We start from the raw sequence: 20,362 nt of genomic DNA on the forward strand, positions 1-20,362 counted from the left end.
AACAGGAAGCATAGAACGAGCATCCCTGATTTCAAATCGCTCCACCATTGGCAGCCGTGCCTTCAGCTGACTAGGCCACAAGCTCTGGAATTCCCTCCCTAAGCCTCTCTCTCCTCCCTCAAGGCACTGCTTAAAACCTACCTCTTTGACCAAGATTTTGGTCGCCTGTCCTAATATCTCCTTTGGTGGCTCGGTGTCAAATTTTGTCTAATAATCGCTCCTGTGAACGCCCATGGGACGTTTTACTACGTTAACGGCGCTGTATAAATACAAGCTGTTGTAGCCATAATCTTTCAGCCTTATGTTTGGAATGGTGTGGAGATGCCGGTGTTGGACTGGGGTGGACAAATGTAAGTCGTCACACAACACCAGGTTATAGTCCAACAGCTTTATTTGAAATCATAAGCTTTCGGAGCGCTGCTCCTTCGTCAGGTGAAGTGGAGAAATGCATAAAGACACAGCTTATATAGTCAGAGAATAGTGTCAGATGTTTACAGGTAATCTTTCTAACTGCCATTTATCACACCTCGGCAGAGAGATAATCACAGCAATCAAAGGTGTGAATGGTGTCCAAACAGGTCAGATTTCAAATAAAGCTGTTGGGACTATAACCTGGTGTTGTGTGACTTCTTACATTATGTTTGGAAGTGCAAGGTGTAGCTGCTTGTGATGACAGCAGGATTTAAACAATTGCTGGGGGCGGGGGAGGAGAGAAGCAGCAACAGGAACCTCAAATTTAAATAAACACTCCATTTTGTTTTTGGTTCTCAAAGGCACCCATTTAATTTTCCATTCACAAATCACTGTAGTTGTACTGCAAACTGTGACACTGACGCTTGTCCTTTTTTCATACAAACAGTGTAAAAAATATGAATGCTGCTATTGTAGTGTAGCATTTAACATTGCTTTCAGGATGAAAAAAGTTTCACTCGGAGTGTACAGAAAAATCATTTTCTTAAAATTAAAGTCAATTCCAATACAGATTTAACCTTACTGGTATACCAGCTGATAGCCAATAATATTAACCTTTTTGATTACAAATGTCATCTATTGTCCTCTGTAGAAACATTCACTAAAAAAAAAGTGTCGTTATTGTAAGGCAGCCAGCCACACAATGCACATTGAAGTACTATTTTTACAACAGTTCGTAAGAGCACAACAAAAGCCTGTGCCATTTCACACACCGGCTCCCCTCCGCCCCATACACTGCTGCAAAAAAAAATTTTAAGTGCTGCACACAGACCAATCCCGGCAAAACATACCTCAACAAGGGTCTCCTGCAAATTATCTGCTTTTTAAAAAAAAAGATAAAAGCACAGGTTCGCCAAATCTCAGTTAACAAGTGAAAAGGGTTCTCGCCGTTTACAAAATGCCCCCATTTCTTTCTTCTTTCTTGCAGCCGTATAAAGCAAGGCTTGAATTTCAGTCACTCACACTTGAAGCGTCCGCGCAGTAAACTTGAACAGATCTTTCACGAGATGGGTGCTGCCACCCAGTTTAGAGATACGGGCAGTGGTAGGGGAGTTGGAGGGGGGGGAGGGGTGGTGGTGGTGCATGGGCAGAAGGCAATCAATGTTCTGAAGGCTGGAGCAGTTCACCAAGGTTTTACACAAGTTTAGTTCGGGCTGCAGTCCAGCCATTCCTTCCTCACGCAAGGGGCAGAGGAGGCGGAGTAAGCGATGAACATTTTCGCTGCAGCACATCGCTGTCGTTCAGCCGCCAAGCTACTGATTGCTTTATGAAGCATGAGATGGATGCAAAGGAAGCGGACTCGTTTTGTGACGAGTACGGGGGTACATCTACACCGTGAAATGAGGAGCGACTCTTAAAACAAAAAACTAACAAGGATGATGAGATTGTGTAAATGCAAGTACACACTTCTGTGAATTAAAGACTGGTGGCTTTGGATCTTGGCTTAATTTAACCTCTTGGCCTCTCTATGCTGCTGATTTGAAACAGATCATCCGATTTATTTTTAATATAAAGACGAGCGCTTTGAAGCGATATTTCACTCAACCAGTCACCAGTGCCAACAACTACTAGTAAGGTTCAAACGGCCGATACCTCAACTGTGATTTAAAGCTTTGCACATCAATATTACGCACATTGTTTTATAAATCGCAGAGGGATTTGAGATGTGTCCGCATTTAAACTCAGTCGGGCAGAGGCTAAATGCTACTCCACCTGTATAACTAACTATGTGACGCGATAGAAGCTTATTCGTTATTGGTGAAGATGTTAGATTACATTGGTCGTGAGGCCAAAGTCTAAATGGGATATTCACAGCTCGAGTTTTAAAGAGAGAAGCTGTAACATAATTCAAAAAAAAAAATACGCTCGACTCATTTCAACCTTTATACCAACAGCAACAGTGCCAGCATCCCAATTGGAACAATCAAATGGAAAATGCCAGTAAATCGGAGAGGCCGGTTGACATTCTCACATCTGTTTAAAAAAAAAAAAATCTTCAGCATAACCCCTCTAAAGTATAGTGAAGTCAGGCACATGCCGACACCCCAATAAGACAGCATTTCCCCCTTCCCCAGGTCAAGGCAAAAACCCATTAACAAATTCATTTTCCTAACTTTTATCAAAATCCAACTATTTATACACGTTTGCAGAGAGCGTAGTACGTTAATTCACTAATTCCACTTATCTTTCAGGAATGTTTACAGGCAGTATAGATAGCTTGCGTCTTCCGCATAAACCCAGGACTCTAAATTAGAAAGCGATTTGGAAAAAGGCGAGAGGTGGGGGGGGGGGGGGGCGCGGTGAAACTGGTCTTGGGCGGTAGAGCAAAATGGGTGACAGCGAATCAGCCGCCCTCTTTACAATCCGGCAGATGTATTTTTCCCCACTGAAGTCACCCCCCACTTCTCCAAAATAATTTTGCTTTTTTTTTTTTGCACTGAGACATTCAGTTAAAGCTCCCGGAGTTTAAACTTGGTGCCCCAGTGTTTTTTTGGGACGGTACTGGACAGTCCCGCAGGGCATCTGCTGCAGAAAGTATGAAAGAGAGTTTCCTCTGGTACCTTCAGCAATTGCAGCCCCAAGCTGATTGCAGAGTTCCCAGCCCAGAGCAAGTCTCACTTAACATTTACCAATTAATTGTAGGATTGTTGCTTTGTGCTTGGTTCAGCTAAAGCAAATAGTGCTGTCGCGACTGAAAGGCCAATCTGAAGCAGCATAAGAGGGCAGGCTGGCTGCACGGCTAGTAAAGTCAAGCGGACAAGCATAGGAAGACAAATTCCAGCCTCAAGATCAATGTTAGGAGGCTTCTTTCACTCGGGGGGGGGGGGGGGGGGGGGGTTTGGTTGCACCACTGAAGTTTAAACTGAATGTCCTATCCCGTAACCCAAAAAGGTAAATTGTTAAAGCCAAACTGAACATGCACTATAAGTAAATTAGCATTTACGGACAAACTCTACTTGCAACAGGACATGTTTCATAAACTTCTCATGAAGAGGCAAAGATGTCCCACAGAAATTTGAATACAGTTATTCAATGGAAAAAAAAAAGAAACTTGTTTTCCCCATGTCATTCTTCCTTCAGTGTTAAAGCTTATTTTAAACCCTGAAATTGATTTAATTTTTCACTGTACTTCAGGGCATTTCTGTACTTTTAATGGTGCTAGATAGGCAACCTAAATTATCATAAAGTAGCTTCAACAAATTACATACATGACAAAATATAACAAGGTACAGGTATTTTTTTTTAAGTACAAACATTAACACAAGGTTTATCAATGTCCAGTACAGCTATCCATAAATGCATAGGTGACTGAGTGCTTGTGGTTCCTTCAGTATCTCATGGTACTAGATGCCCTGAAGTAGGACAAGAACTTGTAGCAAAGACTGACCACAAAGTACCAGATGTTCCGCGCCATCTGCGATCTCGCGATGAAAACTCTCCAGATCAGAACAACCAGGATTGTGTTGAATGCATAGCGAATATTTCTCAACCTACAATTTAAAGAAACAACAGTTTCTCAGGCTTGCTAGCCATGTATATATGCATTTTGTTTTTAAATGCAGCTTAGAATTAATCCAGACCCATGCCAATATTTATTTCATAATTTCACACGCGAGTCAATAGGAAAGAAATATCGATTGCGATATGATGTGGTAATGTTTTTCGAACATAACAATTCAGCAACGAGCTGCGAGAAAATGCGCAAAGTGCTTTCTTTTTAATCATTTGTTCTTCGGGCGATGCTTGCAAAGCCACATTTACGGGCCTTCAGAATGGTTAGACTTGTAGCTTGGTGCCATTGTGTGCAACAACTGAATGGCTTCCTCGGCCACTTCATAAGAACATAACAATTAGGACCAGGCCGGACAGCCCCTCGAGCCTGCTCCGCCATTCAATAAGATCACGGCTGATCTTCAACCTCAAATCCACCTTCCCGCCCGACCTCCATATCCCTTGATTCACCTAGAGTCCAAAAATCTATCGATCTCAGCCTTGAATATACTCAATGATTCAGCATCCACAGCCCTCTGGGGTAGAGAAATCCAAAGATTCACAAGCCTCTGAGTGAAGAAATTCCTCCTCACCTCCATCTTAAATGGCCGACCCCTTATCCTGACACTGACCCCTGGTTCTAGACACTCCAGCCAGGGGAAACAACCTCTGTCAATCCCTCTCAGAATCTTGTATGTTTCAATGAGATCACCTCTCATTCTTCTAAACTCCAGAGAGTATAGGCCCAATCTACTCAATCTCTCATCATAGGACAACCCTCTCGTCCCAGGAATCAATCTAGTGAACTTTCACAGCACCGCCTCCAAGGCAAGTATATCCGTCCTCAGATAGAGAGCAAAACTGTGCACCGTACTCCAGGTGTGGTCGCACCAAAGCCCTGTACAATTGGAACAAGACTTCCTTACTCTTGTATTCCAACCCCCTTCGGAGGGAGGGCATGAAGAGTCACAAAGGGGACTGGAGGCACGTGTGGGCCTGACGAAGTGGCAGGTGCCCTTTCCTACAGGGGATTACTGAACCAGTCAGGCTCTTTTTCAATGACAAATGTCATCTTGTATGGTGCTTCCTCCGCCCCCCACCCCACCCCAGGTTCCTTCCCACAAGTTACCAGATTACCATAACCACAGCAGAACTGTACCTACAAAAGCAAAATACTGCAGCTGCTAGAAATCTGAAATAAAAACAGAAAATGCTGGAAATACTCAGCAGGTCAGGCAGCATCTGCGGAGAGAGAAACAGTTAACGTTTCAGGTCGATGACCCTTCGTCAGAACTGTACCTAGTCACTTCACTTATAACTATCTTTAGATCACGCTTGGCCTCAAATGGAACATAAACTTCATCTAGACAGTATAATGTAACCCGGCTTAAACAGCTTCTCTGGAAGTATTTCAGTAAAGCCAAAAAATGTTAAACTTTCTTTTTAGCTATTATAGAACAAGGTTTGGAGATGCCAGTGTTGGACTGGGGTGGACAAATGTAAGAAGTCACACAACACCAGGTTATAGTCCAACAGTTTTATTTGAAATTACAAGCTTTCGGAGCGCTGCTCCTTCGTCAGGTGAAATGGAGAGATGCATAAAGACACAGCTTATATAGTCAGAGGCTAATGCCAGATGATTACAGGTAATCTTTCTAACTGCCATTTATCACACCTCAGCAGAGATAATCACAGCAATCAAAGGTGTGAATGGTGTCCAAACAGGTCAGTCATTTCCAGCAAAAAAAAAAGTTTTTTTGTCTGTTTTTTGTTTTTCATACAGACCCCAGCATCTGCAACATTTCACCCCACCTCATTGTTCTTTGATGTAATGTTTTCCTGACTGACCTGTTTGGGCACCATTCACACCTTTGATTGCTGTGATTATCTCTCTGCTGAGGTGTGATAAATGGCAGTTAGAAAGATTACCTGTAATCATCTGACATTATTCTCTGACTATATAAGCTGTGTCTTTATGCATCTCTCCACTTCACCTGACGAAGGAGCAGCGCTCTGAAAGCTTGTGATTTCAAATAAAACTGTTGGACTATAACCTGGTGTTGTGTGACTTCTTACAATTATAGAACAAATCATTAAACTAAGCCGAAAGCAAATATCTCCAGAAACAAGACAGACTATCTTTCAGTAGACCGTGAAAAGGATTGAATCCAAAGATTTTAAAATATGGCGTCACCATTTCAATTTCAACTCTGGGTCTAACATTTCACTTGGGAAGTTGATGCCAATTTTGAGGCAGCTTGTTGTTCGCTCACTGTAGGATTATCATCTAGTAAAGCCAAACTGAGCTCCTGACCATGGATGAGAAGGAAATATCATCAAGCCACCACACGGACTCTGTCAGTCTCCGAATAACAGGTCGACCATTTAGGACTGAGATGCAGAGAAATGTCTTCACTCAAGAGGGTTGTGAATCTTTGGAGTTCTCTACCCCAGAGGGCTGTGGAGGCTCAGTCGTTGAGTATATTCAAGACCGAGATCGATAGATTGTTGGATACTAAGGGATTCGAGGGATATGGGGATAGGGCGGGAAAGTGGAGTTGAGGTCAAAGATTAGCCATGATCTTATTGAATGGCGAAGTAGGCTCGAGGGGCCGTACGGCCGACTCCTGCTCCTAATGTTCCAATACCAAACCCTTATTTTGCCTGCGTTAAACAGTCTTATTCATTCCAGCATTTGGAAGACATTTCATTAGCAATTTTCCCTGACCTCTTAACCAGAAGGGAAAGGCATACATGCCAGCTGTCCTTGTTTAACACTGAGACAGGGGGAACTCATCGCCTGTGTGGATCAGGCCCCTTCTCCAAGTGAATCCTCCAAAACTCCCTCCTGCTGTGATTGGCGGTATTGCGCACTGGCCAGGTATACGATGCCAGTCACATGGGTGTGTACAGAGGGAAGTTGAGGACAGAATCTGATACGGGAGCTTGAGGGAGAAATGCAGAGAGCAAAAGCTAGGAACAGCACTCGGGGGTGGGTGAGAGAGCACAGAAGAAAAGTCAAGATTAATGGGGGGAGGGAGGTTTTTTGAGATGGGAGGGAAGGTGGGCTAGAGGAGAGAAGTCGAGAGCAGTAACAGTGTGGGGAGGGTGGAAAGAGGGATAGAAAAAGAGTAGCAGCCAGAAGTAGCACTTTGGGGGTGGGGAGCAGCATCGCAGGATGTTTTGGCCATTTTCCCCATAGTTTGATAGTACTGTGGGAGCACCTTCACCACAGGGACTGCAGCGGTTCAAGGCGGCGGCTCACCAACACCTTCTCAAGGGCAATTAGGGATGGGCAATAAATGCTGGCCTTGCCAGAGATGCCCACATCCAGAGAATGGATTTTTAAAAACGTTATGCAGAATATGGTGCACTTTTTTTTTTTTTTTAAATTCGGTAGTTTCATGGTCACCATTACTGATGCTAGCTTTTTATTCCAGATTTATTTAAACAACTGAATTTAAAGTCCTCAGCTGCCGTGGTGGGGTTTGAACTCGTGTCTCTGGATCATTAGTCCAGTCACATAACCACTATGCTACCTTACCCCTTTTATCATAAATATCTCGCATAAGCCATAATGGTGGAGCATCTTATAGCTTATGTAAGATGTGTATCGGAAGGCCAGTAGGCCAGTTCAGTCCTGCACTATTGAACCGTGGCCACGTATGCACAAGTGCACCTTGGTAAAGCGATTTGGTGACGAGGCGATGACTATCTCAAACCACGCCACATTAGTCAGAACAAACTGTAGGCTCACAATGTTGCCAGGACTGGAGAATTTTAGCTATGAGGAAAGACTGGGGTTGTTTTCTTTGGAACAGAGGAGGCTGAGGGGAGACCTAATTGAGGTGTATAAAATTATGAGGGGCCCAGATAGAGTGGATAGGAAGGACCTATTTCCCTTAGCAGAGAGGTCAATAACCAGGGGGCACAGATTTAAAGTAATTGGTAGAAGGATTAGAGGGGAGTTGGAGAACAACTTCAGAGGGTGGGGGGGGTCTGGAACTCACTGCCTGAAAGGGTGGGAGAGGCAGAAACCCTCATCGCATTTAAAAAGTATTTGGATATGCACTTGGTGCCGTAACCTACAGGGCTACGGACAGAGAGCTGGACAGTGGGATTAAGCCGGAGAGCTCTTTTTCGGCCGGCACAGACACAATGGGCCGAGTGGCCTCCGTCTGTGCCGTAAATTTCTATGATTTCTAATATTCTATAATTCCTTTTAACAAGTCCCTTCCCCACCCATCAGTCTTCCCTCCTCACAATGCAAGAGCTGCGATTTCAATCGCACTCGTTACATCACCAAGCTAACCGTGCCCACATACTTGATCAGATGTTTCCTGGCCGCAGGTAGTCCGGACAGCTCTTCATTTAGCACATATTTCTTGGTTCCCATACAGTAGTTCTCCATGTACTCTGCCCAGTGAAGCTGTCTCACGTCAAAGTTGAATGCCTTATAAGCAGAAAAAAAAAGTACAATTCTTATTAAAACATCATGTAAACAGACTGGAGATATATTTGAGCAATGTGGCCAGATATGGGCATCTAGCTGGTTTGCCAAGAAATTTTATGAATTACCGACTCAGATTCCAGGAACTGTGGATAAAAATAACCTGCCTGCAAATCTTCATAGCGCAGCACATCAGCGCTTCAATCGAAGCAGAAATTTTACACGGACCAGATTTCACAAAAAAAATTAATTACATTTCTAAAATAGTTCTACTGGCAGAAGGGTCAGTAACCAGAGCACAGAGCTTTAAGATAATTGGCAAAAGAACCAGAGGGGAGATGAAAATGTCTTTTTTTTTTTAAAAACGCAGCGAGTTGCTGTGATCTGGAATGCGCTGCAAGGGTGGTGGAGGCAGATTCAACTGCAACGGTCGAAAGGGAATGAGATATAAACACAGAGAGAAAATTGCAGGGCTATGGGAAGAGAGATGGGGCGAGTGGGACTAATTGGATAGCTGTTTCAAAAGAGCCATCACAGGCACAAGGGGCCGAATGGCCTCCTTCTGTGCTGTAAGATTCTATGATTAGCACCCAGGGTTTGGCTGTGTTTAGTATGTTGAAAATGTTAAGAGCAATAATTGGGGAGCAAGCCCGAACCACAGTACAAAATGTGAAGAGATACATACACACACACACATGACTGCAATGCTTAAAAGTTCCGAGAATGAAGAGGGGTGGGAGGAGGCTCGTGTGGAGCATAAACGCTGCCATAGTCCAGTTGGGCCGAATGGCCTGTTTCTGTGCTGTAGACTCTTGTGTAATTCAGTATGTTAATGTAGCACAATTATTATCACTCGTGTGTTAAGGTTAAGGGGTAAGCCATTTAGGACAGAAATGAGGAGGAATTTCTTCACCCAGAGAGTGGTGAACCTGTGGAATTCTCTACCACAAAAGGCAGTTGAGGCCAATACATTAAATATGTTCAAGAAGGAGTTGGATATATTTCTTAAGGCTAAAGGGATCAAGGGGTATGGGGAGAAAGTAGGGACAGGGTACTGAATTTGGATGATCAGCCATGATCGCATTGAATGGCGGAGCAGGCTCGAGGGGCCGAATGGCCTACTCCTGCTCCTATTTTCTATGTTTCTATGTTACGATGTGCAACTTATGTTTAATTTTACATTAGAAAGAGTTAAGTTTAGTTGCAACATTTCAAAAGTAACTTAAAATGCTGGAAATCTGAAATGAAAACATAAAATGCTGGAAACACTCAGCAGGTCTGGCAACATCTGTGGAGAGAGGATCAGAGTCAACATTGCAGATCGATGGCCTTTCGTACAAAACTGCTAAAAGATCATCGGCCCGAAACGTTAACCCAAGTTTTTCTCTCCCCGCAGGTGCTGCCTGACCTGTGTATTTCTGGCATTTTCTGTTTCTATTTCAAAAGTACTTCATTGACTGTAAAGCGCTTCAGGGCATCCTGAAGTCATGAATGGCGCTGTAGAAATGCAAGTTATTTCTTTACAGGAGGCCAATGCCGAAATCGCAGCCAAGACCTGGATCAAAGGAAAAAAAGACTTGCGTTTATATAGCACTTTTCACCACCTCAGGATGGCCCAAAGCACTTTATAGCCAATGAAGTACTTTTTGAAGTGTAGTCATTGTTGTAATGCAGGAAACGTGGCAGCCAATTTGCACACAGCAAGCTCCCACAAACATCAATGTGATAATGACCAGATCATCTGTTTGTAGTGATGTTGATTGAGGGATAAACATAGGCCCCAGAACGCCCCGGCTCCTCTTCGAAATAGTGCCATGGCATCTTTTACATCCACCCGAGGGGGGAAGACAAGGCCTTGGTTTAATACGTCATCCGAAAGACAGCACCTCCGACAGGGCAGCACTCCCTCAGTACTGCACTGGGAGCGTTGGCCTAGATTTTTGTGCTCAAATCTCTGGAGTGGGGCTTGAACCCATGACCTTCTGACTCAGAGGCAAGAGTGCTGCCCACGGAGCCACAGCTGACACACACTGCTGCAAAGCTGCACAAATATTAAATGAGCAAGGGACTGTCAGTGATGTGATGAACTGCTCCTGATCGTCAATTGGTTGTTGTAAAGTCCTCATTCCCATTGCTTTCCACCCCCCACACCGTGCTCTATGGGGTTTGAACCCAGAGATTAGGTGAATTACCCTGGCACACTGCTGGTTGTTTAGAATTCTTTCACAAGCAACAATTTATTTTTCACCTCATCATGTGGGTAAGGATAGAACAACTTGCATTTATATTGCGCGTTTAATGTAGTAAAGCGTCCCAAGGCGCTTCACGAGAGCGTTATCAGACAGAACTGGACACAGAGCCACACAAGGAGATATTTAGGCCGGAGCTTGGTCAAAGAGGTAGGTTTTACGGAGCATCTTAAAGGAAGGAGAGCGCGGGTTAGGGAGGGGAACTGCAGAGTTTAGGGCCTAGGCAGCTGAAGGCACGGCACGGTCACCAATGGTCGGCCGAAGGAAGTGAGGAATTCACAAGAGGCCAGGATTGGAGGAACGATCTTTCCAACAGCTGCTTACCCAGATCACATGGCTCCAGAGGTTGCCCAAGTAAAGGTCCAAAACACCAGACAGACATGCAAACACAAAGAAGGAGGGGGAACTCGGCACATGCATCACAAAAGTCCAAAGTTGCAGACTTGTTTGTGTGCAGAGCTCTTCAACTGTTGGTAACATGAACTTGCAGCCCTTGGCAATAAAGACATTGCTTATGCAGCCTTGGTCTCGCTTACTGGGTTATACCACAGTGCTTAGCAACCAGGCGTGCTGAAGACATGTCTGCTATTGACATTGCAATGGATCATTTAACTGGTCACAAACAGCTTTCTGGGCTGGTCAGTGATGCAGAAGCATAGTAAAGCTATGCTTTTTAAAGTGCTGGATAACACAAATTACAGGGTAATCCTGGAGGGCACTGCAACAAGAGACATCTTCAGTTTCATAGTGCCACTTTCCATTTACACAGAAGCAAACAGATTTATTTTGACTTCACACTGAAGTAACATTAGTGAATCAATAAATGACACCTCAAGTGTTATTGAGGTGCCGAGGAGAGTAGAAAATTGGTCACCTCGAGGCACACCCGCGCATGTGCTCTCAACACTGCTGTGTGTCTGAAAGCAGGTTGGCTACAAAATGATGAATTGCAAAGACAGCCTAGAAAAGGAAAAGAGGGTGAAAATGGTTTTTTGGGGGAAAGAGAGCGTATAATCTTCTAGTAAATCTACACTCGAGACCAGGAAAAGCAAAAAGTTTCTCAATAGATTATCTGCAAGCAGTGTATTTAAGACCTCAGTGTGATCCACTTAATAGCCAAGTGAAGACTGGGAGTCAGAACTCTCCGACTGCTGGCCTGCCTGACAAGTTGACACTTGTCACCAAGAGAATTACAACTTCTGGGAAGTTAGCGAAGACAGCACTCCTATTAGTGACACGTGCCCTCCCAAAACAAGGGCAGGCCTGTGATGGTCATATACTGACGATCGGAGTGGATCGTACCCAACCATTAGGGAGGGCAATGCCACAGAAATGTACACTGACTGGTGTCTCTCAGTCCCCCTCTCCCTCAGGGACATATCTGTACACTGACTGGTATCTCGCAGACCCCACTCTCTCTCTCTCTCGGAGATAACTGTACACTGACTGGTGTCTCTCAGTCCCCACTTTCTCGGAGATATCTGTACACTGACTGGTATCTCTCAGTCCCACTCTCCCTCAGGGAATTGAATAAATACTTCAAGGGGAAATATCTGCAAGGCTACAGTGAAAGAGCAGGTGAGTGGGGCTAATTGGAGAGCTCTTTCGAAGAGCCTGCGCAGGCACGATGGGCCGAATGGTCTCCTTCTGTGCTGAATCATTCTAGGATTCTAGGAGAACAAAATAGCTCATGTTTGCAACTTTAAAAGAATCACGTGTTTAGTTTTAAAGTCAAACTGACCAATTTCAAACCTGCCCTGCAACAGACATGGAACAATTTCCAGTCTGTGATGTGCATAATAGTTAAGACCCTGGGAGCAAGGCAAAATTAAAGTAGCATTCTATACTTTTACTAGTTGCTGACCGCAGCCAGGCAGACGCTTTTTGTGGCACACAGATTGTCACGTGGCAGGAGGCATCTTTCAGAGTGTTGGCTGCAAGTGCGAGTTCCTGGGTTACTGTGTGCCTGTCCCTCCCTCCCCCACCGATAATGGGGCCATAAACCACTTCAACATTTCCTTTTTCGGAACAGTACGTTCAGATTTCTTCAGGGTAAGATCACCTTCCTATGCCTCTTGGGAACCAGAACTAGCACAACTTGTACTTCTGATATTACGGAGCTGTATTAAAATCAAAGGGAGAGATACTAAAGACGTTTGGAGAACTTCTCTACCCTTCACACGCAACTTGAAACCTAAATACGCCCGAAAAAAAAATGAATTCTAATACAAGACCTTGATTTTTATTAATTGGCAAAAGGCGCTTCATTAGAACATTAACCCAGACAGGCTGAAAGCAGCAATATCATTTCAACATTGCTTCCCTCAACCATCACTATTTTTTTTTGATAATTCAAGTAATGAAACCACTGCTTCGAACCACAAACCAAATTTATAAAAAATTAGAATGCTGAAAATGGAATTCCTTCCAAAAAATTTTGATTCAAATATATTTTGGTAATGTTTACTAGGTTAAAGTCTGGCGTGATTGCTATTCTACTTTGCAAATGAAACTCACCGGTCTTGGCCATCAGGGTTCTGCTTGAAAGAAAGAAAGGACTTGCATTTAATATAGCGCCTTGCACTACCTCAGGGCAAGCACTACACAGTGTAGTCACTGTTGTAATGTAGGAAACGCAGCAGCCAATTTGTGCACAGCAAGCTCCCACAAACAGCAATGTGATAAATGACTTTCTCTTTTAGTGAATGATGTTGGTTGAGGGATAAATATTGGGCAGGACACTGGCGAGAACATTGAAATAGTGGCCGTGGGATCTTTCACATCCACCTAAGGGAGACGGGGACTCGGTTCAACGTCTCGTCCGAAAGATGATTCACTGTACTGCACTGGGAGCGTCAGCCTCGATTATGTGCCCAAGTCTCTGGAGTGGGACTTGAACCCACGACCTGCTGAGGTGAGAGCACTGCCCATGGCAGACACCAGTTTCTGCAATTTCAAACCATTTCTTTACAGCATGCACCCTGATGCACCATTGTATTCATAAGCTCACTCCGAGCCCATGGGGTGGGAAATGACAGCATCGATCCCTCGTGGTGTGAGAGGGATCGATAGTCTGAGGTTGGAGCTGAACGTATTGTAGAGGGCAGAGCAGAAGCGGGGGCGGGGCGCCTGAAATGGATTATGACCAACATAAGAACATAAGTAAGAGCAGGAGTCGGCCATTCGGCCCCTCGAGCCTGCTCCGCCATTCAATAAGATCATGGCTGATCTTCGACCTCAAGTCCACTACCCCCCCCACCCCCCGATCTCCAGGTCCCTTGATTCCCCCTAGAGTCCAAAAATCTATATCACCTCGAGCAACAAAACAGTCCGGGAAAAAAAAAAATTATAAACCTACTCTGAACCACCGGCAATAAACTGATGCCCCAAAAGAATGAATCGGATTTATATATAGCTTATGCAATGACAAATTCAGGGCAAAAACTGAAACAGTTACAGCACACATTAAATAAGACCTACTTTCTTGTCATCTGGGCCCATTTGACTCATTAGCATGTTTATGTTATCCGTGTTCCACACCCATGAATGGCTTGTGAAGTATTCCACCAGCATCATTGATCTGTGGAGCCGATTAATGATTTTCATCATCCTAAACATCAAGAGAGTCAAGTTAATCAATGCAAACACACAAAGATATTAGTTGCATATTTTATCATTGCAAGAACTGACAGGTACAACAATCAGCACGTGACTCTCAATACAACCCACACTGTAAACGGAAACTAGTTTCTGACAAAAATTACAACACAATTTTTTTCATTAACAGTTAAATTTCTTTAGCTTTAAAGAACAAAAACCTAGTGACACCAGAAATGGACCATGGGCAAAGTTACTGGAAAAATGGAGGATAACAACAGAGTTCGATTCCCAAAGCCTTGGCAAAAATTCCATCATGGCAATGGAATTTCACTTATTCAGTTATCATAAATCAGTAGCCTCAGCCCATGAGCAAATGAAGAATTGCCAAATGTACTCAGGAACGATAGGGTTGACTATCATTTCAGCACAACTCATCAAGACAAGGACGTGCAAGTTTCAGCACTGGAGTTCAGATACGAAGGAAAGAGCAAATACCAAAGGACCAGCGGGTTTTCAAGGACTCAAGTGTCAGTATAGCTGATGCTTTGCAGGGTTTCAATTATTAAACAAGGACACACATGGAAGGGGTACTGCAAATGGTGAAAATCAAAAACAGAAGCAGAAAATGTCACTATACGCAGCAAACCCGTCACAATGTGAAATAGGAAAAAGGTGAAACAAATAGGAAAAAGGTGAAATAGGAAGAAGGTGAAAGCCCTTTGTCGGAGATCTGATAACTGGCGTACATCCGAAATCAATGAGCTCTTCCTCTTCTCTTTGCAAATAGGCTTTACGTGGGCAAGTATTCCGATTTGCAAGAGTCACAACAAAGTTTTCAATTTAACAGAACATTGCGATCCTAGTTATGTGCCAAGTCAAGCCTGAACGAGGCAAATCACCATGCAGAGCTTGAAACTGGGCCCGAAAAACTGCAATTTCCAAAAACAGGCGGCAAGTTCCATCCCAGGATTAGTACCCAAATTATTATCTGGTTAGAAGCAGACACATTGGAATCCAGATTTACTGATCACCGCTTATAGCCATGGCCACCATGGTTTATGGAGGCGTGCTTTTAATTGCTCGTAATTCTAGCATTTTGCAGATCAAATGGAGAGAACGCGACCGTGCATAATAAGGATCAAAATCTGCTTCCCAATACCGCCACCCATCCGATGAAGCTACTGCCCCGTCTTTGTAACACCAACACCGTCAATCTGCAGCATTCAGTTTGGGAATAGAATACAGTAATTCCAAACTTGCTTCGCCAGCTAACGCTGTTGTGGCAGCAAAGTGTCTGCACCTGAGCCTTATTTTTTTTAAAATGTTTTTCAGGTGCCGACAGACTTGCTGCACACTTCCACCCTTCAGAAGATAATTATATAACCAGGAAAGCGATTCGGCCCATCTTAGTTCCTTTATCCAGAAATACCCCGACTGTAGTATCCAACTGGTTCTTAAATGATTGCAGGGTTTTTGTCTCCATTACTCTATGTAGGGAATGTTAGCACAGTGGTTATATTACTGGACTAGTAATCCAGAGGCTGGGACTAATGATCCGGAGGCCCAAGTTCAAATCCCACCATTTATTTAAATTCAGTTAATTAAATAAAAGCATCAGTAATACCAGTAAACACCCATCTATTGTCCTTTAGGGAAGGAAATCTGCCGGCCTTACCCGGTCTGGTCTATGTGACGTCAGTCCCCAGTGAGGTGGTCGACTCTTAACTGCCCTCTGAAATGACCACTACCTTCACCACACGGACTGCAGCGGTTCAGGAAGGCTCACCACCACCTTCGAGGGCAATTAGGGATGGGCAATAAATGCCGGCCTTGCCAGAAATGCCCACATCCAGTGAATGAATATTAAAAAAATATCCTGGAGTCCATTCCATAAATCAATCACTCTCGTGAAGAAATTCCTGACTCCAGTCCTCAATGTGCCGGTTACTAATCTGAACTCTCGTCCCCTTATCCTACTCTTGCAATTTAATTGTATTTCCAAATTTACCTTTTCCATACCATTTACTATCTTGCATACCACGAAGATTACCTCTCCAAGCCAGAGTTTTCTCAACGCCTTTCCTCACTAGCTACACATCTGACATGAGGGATCAGCCTTGCGCCTCTTCCCTTCGCTGCCTCCAGAGGTCGAATGTTTTTCTGTTTCTCATTTCACATTTCTGGCATTTGCAAATTTCTTCCTCTATACCAGCACGATGAAGGATCATGAAAATGACCAAAAGGTACTAGTGCACGACTGTAGATACACGGCTCTCCCTTTTTAGGATGTATTCTATTGTGCACATTACATAGAACTGCACCAGAAACGACAGCACCGGAACAGGCCATTCGGCCCAACTGGTCTATGCCAGTGTTTATGCTCCACACGAGACTCTTCCAACCCCTCTTCCGCATTCTAAGAACTCTCAACCTGGCAGCTTAATGTGTGTGGGTCTAACACTGATGGGGTAAGCTCAGCACGCCTTCGTGTCAGTCGTGGCACAGTGGGTAGCATTCTCACTTGAGTCAGAAGGTTGTGGGTTCACGAGACTCGAGCACAAAAATCTAGGCCGACACTACCAGTGCAGTACTGAGGGAGCGCCGCACTGTCGGAGGGGCAGTACTGAGGGAGCGCCGCACTGTCGGAGGGGCAGTACTGAGGGAGCGCCTCACTGTCGGAGGGGCAGTACTGAGGGAGCGCCGCACTGTCGGAGGGGCAGTAGAGGGAGCGCCGCACTGTCGGAGGGGCAGTACTGAGGGAGCGCCGCACTGTCGGAGGGGCAGTACTGAGGGAGCGCTGCACTGTCGGAGGGGCAGTACTGAGGGAGCGCCGCACTGTCGGAGGGGCAGTACTGAGGGAGCGCTGCACTGTCGGAGGGGCAGTACTGAGGGAGCGCCGCACTGTCGGAGGGGCAGTACTGAGGGAGCGCTGCACTGTCGGAGGGGCAGTACTGAGGGAGCGCCGCACTGTCGGAGGGGCAGTACTGAGGGAGCGCTGCACTGTCGGAGGGGCAGTACTGAGGGAGCGCTGCACTGTCGGAGGGGCAGTACTGAGGGAGCGCTGCACTGTCGGAGGGGCAGTACTGAGGGAGCGCCGCACTGTCGGAGGGGCAGTACTGAGGGAGCGCTGCACCGTCGGAGGTGCCGTCTTTTGGCTGAGACGTTAAACCAAGGCTCCATCTGCTCCCTCGGGTGGACGTAAAAGATCCCAGGGCACTATTTGAAGAGCGGGGGAGTTACTCCCGGTGTCCTGCGGCTAATATTTATCCCTCAATCAACATCACAAACAGATTAACTGGTCATTATCACATTGCTGCTTGTGGGAGCTTGCTGTGCACAAATTGGCGACCGCGTTTCCTACATCACAACAGTGACTGCACTTCAAAAGTACTTCATTGGCTGTAAAGCGTCCCGAGATCACGAAAGGCGATGTATAAATGCAAGTCTTTTTTTTATTCTGCTTTCGAAACCAGTTTCTGACAGCATAAAAGGGGCGAGAGCAATGCATGGAGGTGGCTCTCAGGAACCTTGAGCATAAAAGGTACAAAAATATGAAACTTGCAGTAAAGATGAAACATGCTGCGCTTCTGGCCAAGTCTCAAAAATGCTGCAGCCTCCAGCAGGTTCACTCACTTAAAGCATTTTGTGCTATTTTGTTGCATTCATTACGCTTGACCCAGAATCAACACCGTGAGCACAACTAAGCAGCATCCAGCTTGAACTTTGGGCCGAGACCAAGAAATGAAACAAAATGAGAAGCACTATATAGAATCACATCGAATCTACAGCACAGAAACAGCCTGATCAGGCCAACTGGTCTATGCCGGTGATTATACTCCACACGAGGCTCCTACCAGTGTAATTACCTCCTCCCACCCTGCCCCCAGATCCCTCAATTCCCTTCTCCCTCGTGTATGCATCCAGCCTCCTCTTAATAGAGCACATATACCAGAAACGCTGTTTTTTCCCAGTCAGGCACTGCAAGGTCTGTAGCTATACACGGTCCATCATCAAAGACCCTACCCACCCCAGCCACAGTCTGTTCGCCCTCCTGCCATCTGGGAGACGCTACAGATGCATTCGCACCCGTACGACCAGATTTAGGAACAGCTTCTTTCCCAGGGCTGTCATCCTACTGAACTCCACAAACAAACTCTAAAGCCTGCACATCTGCCAATGCACTTCATTATGGTTATGTTTATGTTAATGTATTACAAGCCAAATGTATGTTGAATGTTTAAATGTCTTAATCTAAATGTACACTCTCGGGAGCCGCAAGCCTACATTTCGTTGTACTGCACTTGTGCACTAACAATGACAATAAAGTTGATTATTATTCTCCCCAGTCTCTGTGTAAAGAAATTCCTCCTAAATGCTTTATTAGCTCGGTTAGTGACTATCTTATGTTTATGCCCCCTTGTGCTTGACTCACCCACAAGTGGAAACATTCTCCACATCCACCCTGTTGAACCGCTTCATAATTTTAAAGACTTCCATCAGGTCACCTCTTTATCTTCTATTTGCCAGAGAAAAGAGCTCCAGCCTGCTCAATCTTTCAGGGTAGTTGCATCTTCTCAATTCTGGCAACACCCTTGTAATTCTTTTCCGCACTTTCTCCAGTGCCTTTTTGTAGTATGGAGGCCACAACTGCACACAGTGCTCCAAGTGTGGTCTAACCAAGATTCTATATCAATTGCAGGAAACTTTGATATCCGGCACTGATGGGACCGAGCTGGTGCCGTACCATCAAAAGTGCCGGACATACCAGCGTTAATGTTGAAACATACGGAACTGAAAAGCTCCGTGTGAATCAACAAACCCTGTTGCTTAGCAACAGCTTCAAAACAGTCGGCTGCAGCTGCAAGCGTCTCTAGCTGAAGCTGTTGCTATAGCTACAGGCCTTGCAGTGCCTGACTGGGGGGAAAAAAAAAGCAACGAGAACTAAAAAAAAACGTATAGAAAACGGCTCCTGATTTTTGCCGTTAGATCGAGTATTCCGGACATATAGCCTCCGGATAAACCAAAGTTTCCTGTACATAGAACTTACAGCACAGAAACAGGCCAGATCCTTATTCCATTAGTCTATGATTGATTGCTAAAGCTGTTAACCCGTTTACAGTATTCTATCTTACACATTTTTGCCCCTGGTTAGAGCAGTGGTGTCCAATAAATTAGCCGCATGTGGCTAATTGGGAATGCAGATGTGCGATGGCTGGTAAAATAAGAGCAGAGTGAGAGAGTTGTTTTTTTTGATTGCTGTGCGTGGTTTCACTTCCTTGGTTACTGAATCTTGGTGGATGTTTGTTCAGTAAATACTCACACATTAAGTACATTTACCTGTATTAGTGTGTATAAGGAGTTTTCCACTAAAACTAGTGCATGTGGCGAGTACGACATCGCCGTGGCCTCACCTGTGGCGAGTGATTTCTATTGGACAGCACCAAGTTAGAGGAACTGTGTTTTATGTTTGTTAGTGAAGATGCTGTGAATTTGCCGTTTTGCATTGGGCAGGTATTTGCCCAGAGGCGCCACATGTGCCCTTATTTCTGGATTGCCACATTTTAGTTAGATGGGGGTACCCGTACTTTGGTGGTTAGTCCATGCTGTGCTGTCCATTGGCAATTTTTACTGTGCTTGAGAGGAGACTGCTGAGGGCGGGGGAGGAGTGAGGACGGGGGAGGAGCGAGGGCGGGGGAGAAGAGAGAGAAAGAACGATGCTGCATTTCCACAGCGCCTTTCACGACCTCAGGGCGTCCTATAGCTCTTCACAGGCAATGAAGTACTTTTGAACTGTAGGCACTGTTGTAATGTAGGAAACGTGGCAGCCAATTTGTGCACAGCAAGCTCCCACAAACAGCAATGCGATAATGACCAATGTTTTGATATTGTTTGAGGAATAAATATTGGTCCAGGACACCAGTGAGGAACTCCAAGTAGGTCAAACCTTAAAAAGTTCAACTGCCTTTCTTCAGCATACATCACAGCAAGATCAGTGCAAGTAGGGGCAACCAGATCACTTCAGTTAACAAGCTGGAGCCATTTGCATTCAGATTCCACATGGATACTGACGACTATTGATGCTTATTTGTTGCAGAAAGTA

General features: G+C 44.9%; 1 protein-coding gene across 7 annotated transcripts in view; it reads right to left on the reverse strand.

Moving 5' to 3' along the window:
* Positions 1-752: 752 nt before the first annotated feature.
* far1 (fatty acyl CoA reductase 1) overlaps positions 753-20,362 on the reverse strand; it is a 136,048-nt gene continuing 116,438 nt past the window's right edge. For all 7 annotated transcript variants that reach the window (XM_086008349.1, XM_086008353.1, XM_086008352.1 and 4 more), the window contains 3 exons: positions 14,143-14,272; positions 8,289-8,416; positions 753-3,962 (listed from right to left, as the gene is read on the reverse strand). In XM_086008349.1, coding sequence (XP_085864475.1) covers positions 3,800-3,962; positions 8,289-8,416; positions 14,143-14,272 — 421 coding nt within the window. In that variant the 3' untranslated portion in view covers positions 753-3,799. The remainder of the gene's footprint in view (positions 3,963-8,288; positions 8,417-14,142; positions 14,273-20,362) is intronic.

The sequence above is a fragment of the Somniosus microcephalus genome, chromosome 15, assembly GCF_052327205.1.
Source record: "Somniosus microcephalus isolate GS21.2 chromosome 15, FLI_Smic_1.0, whole genome shotgun sequence".
Taxonomy (NCBI): Eukaryota; Metazoa; Chordata; class Chondrichthyes; order Squaliformes; family Somniosidae; genus Somniosus; species Somniosus microcephalus.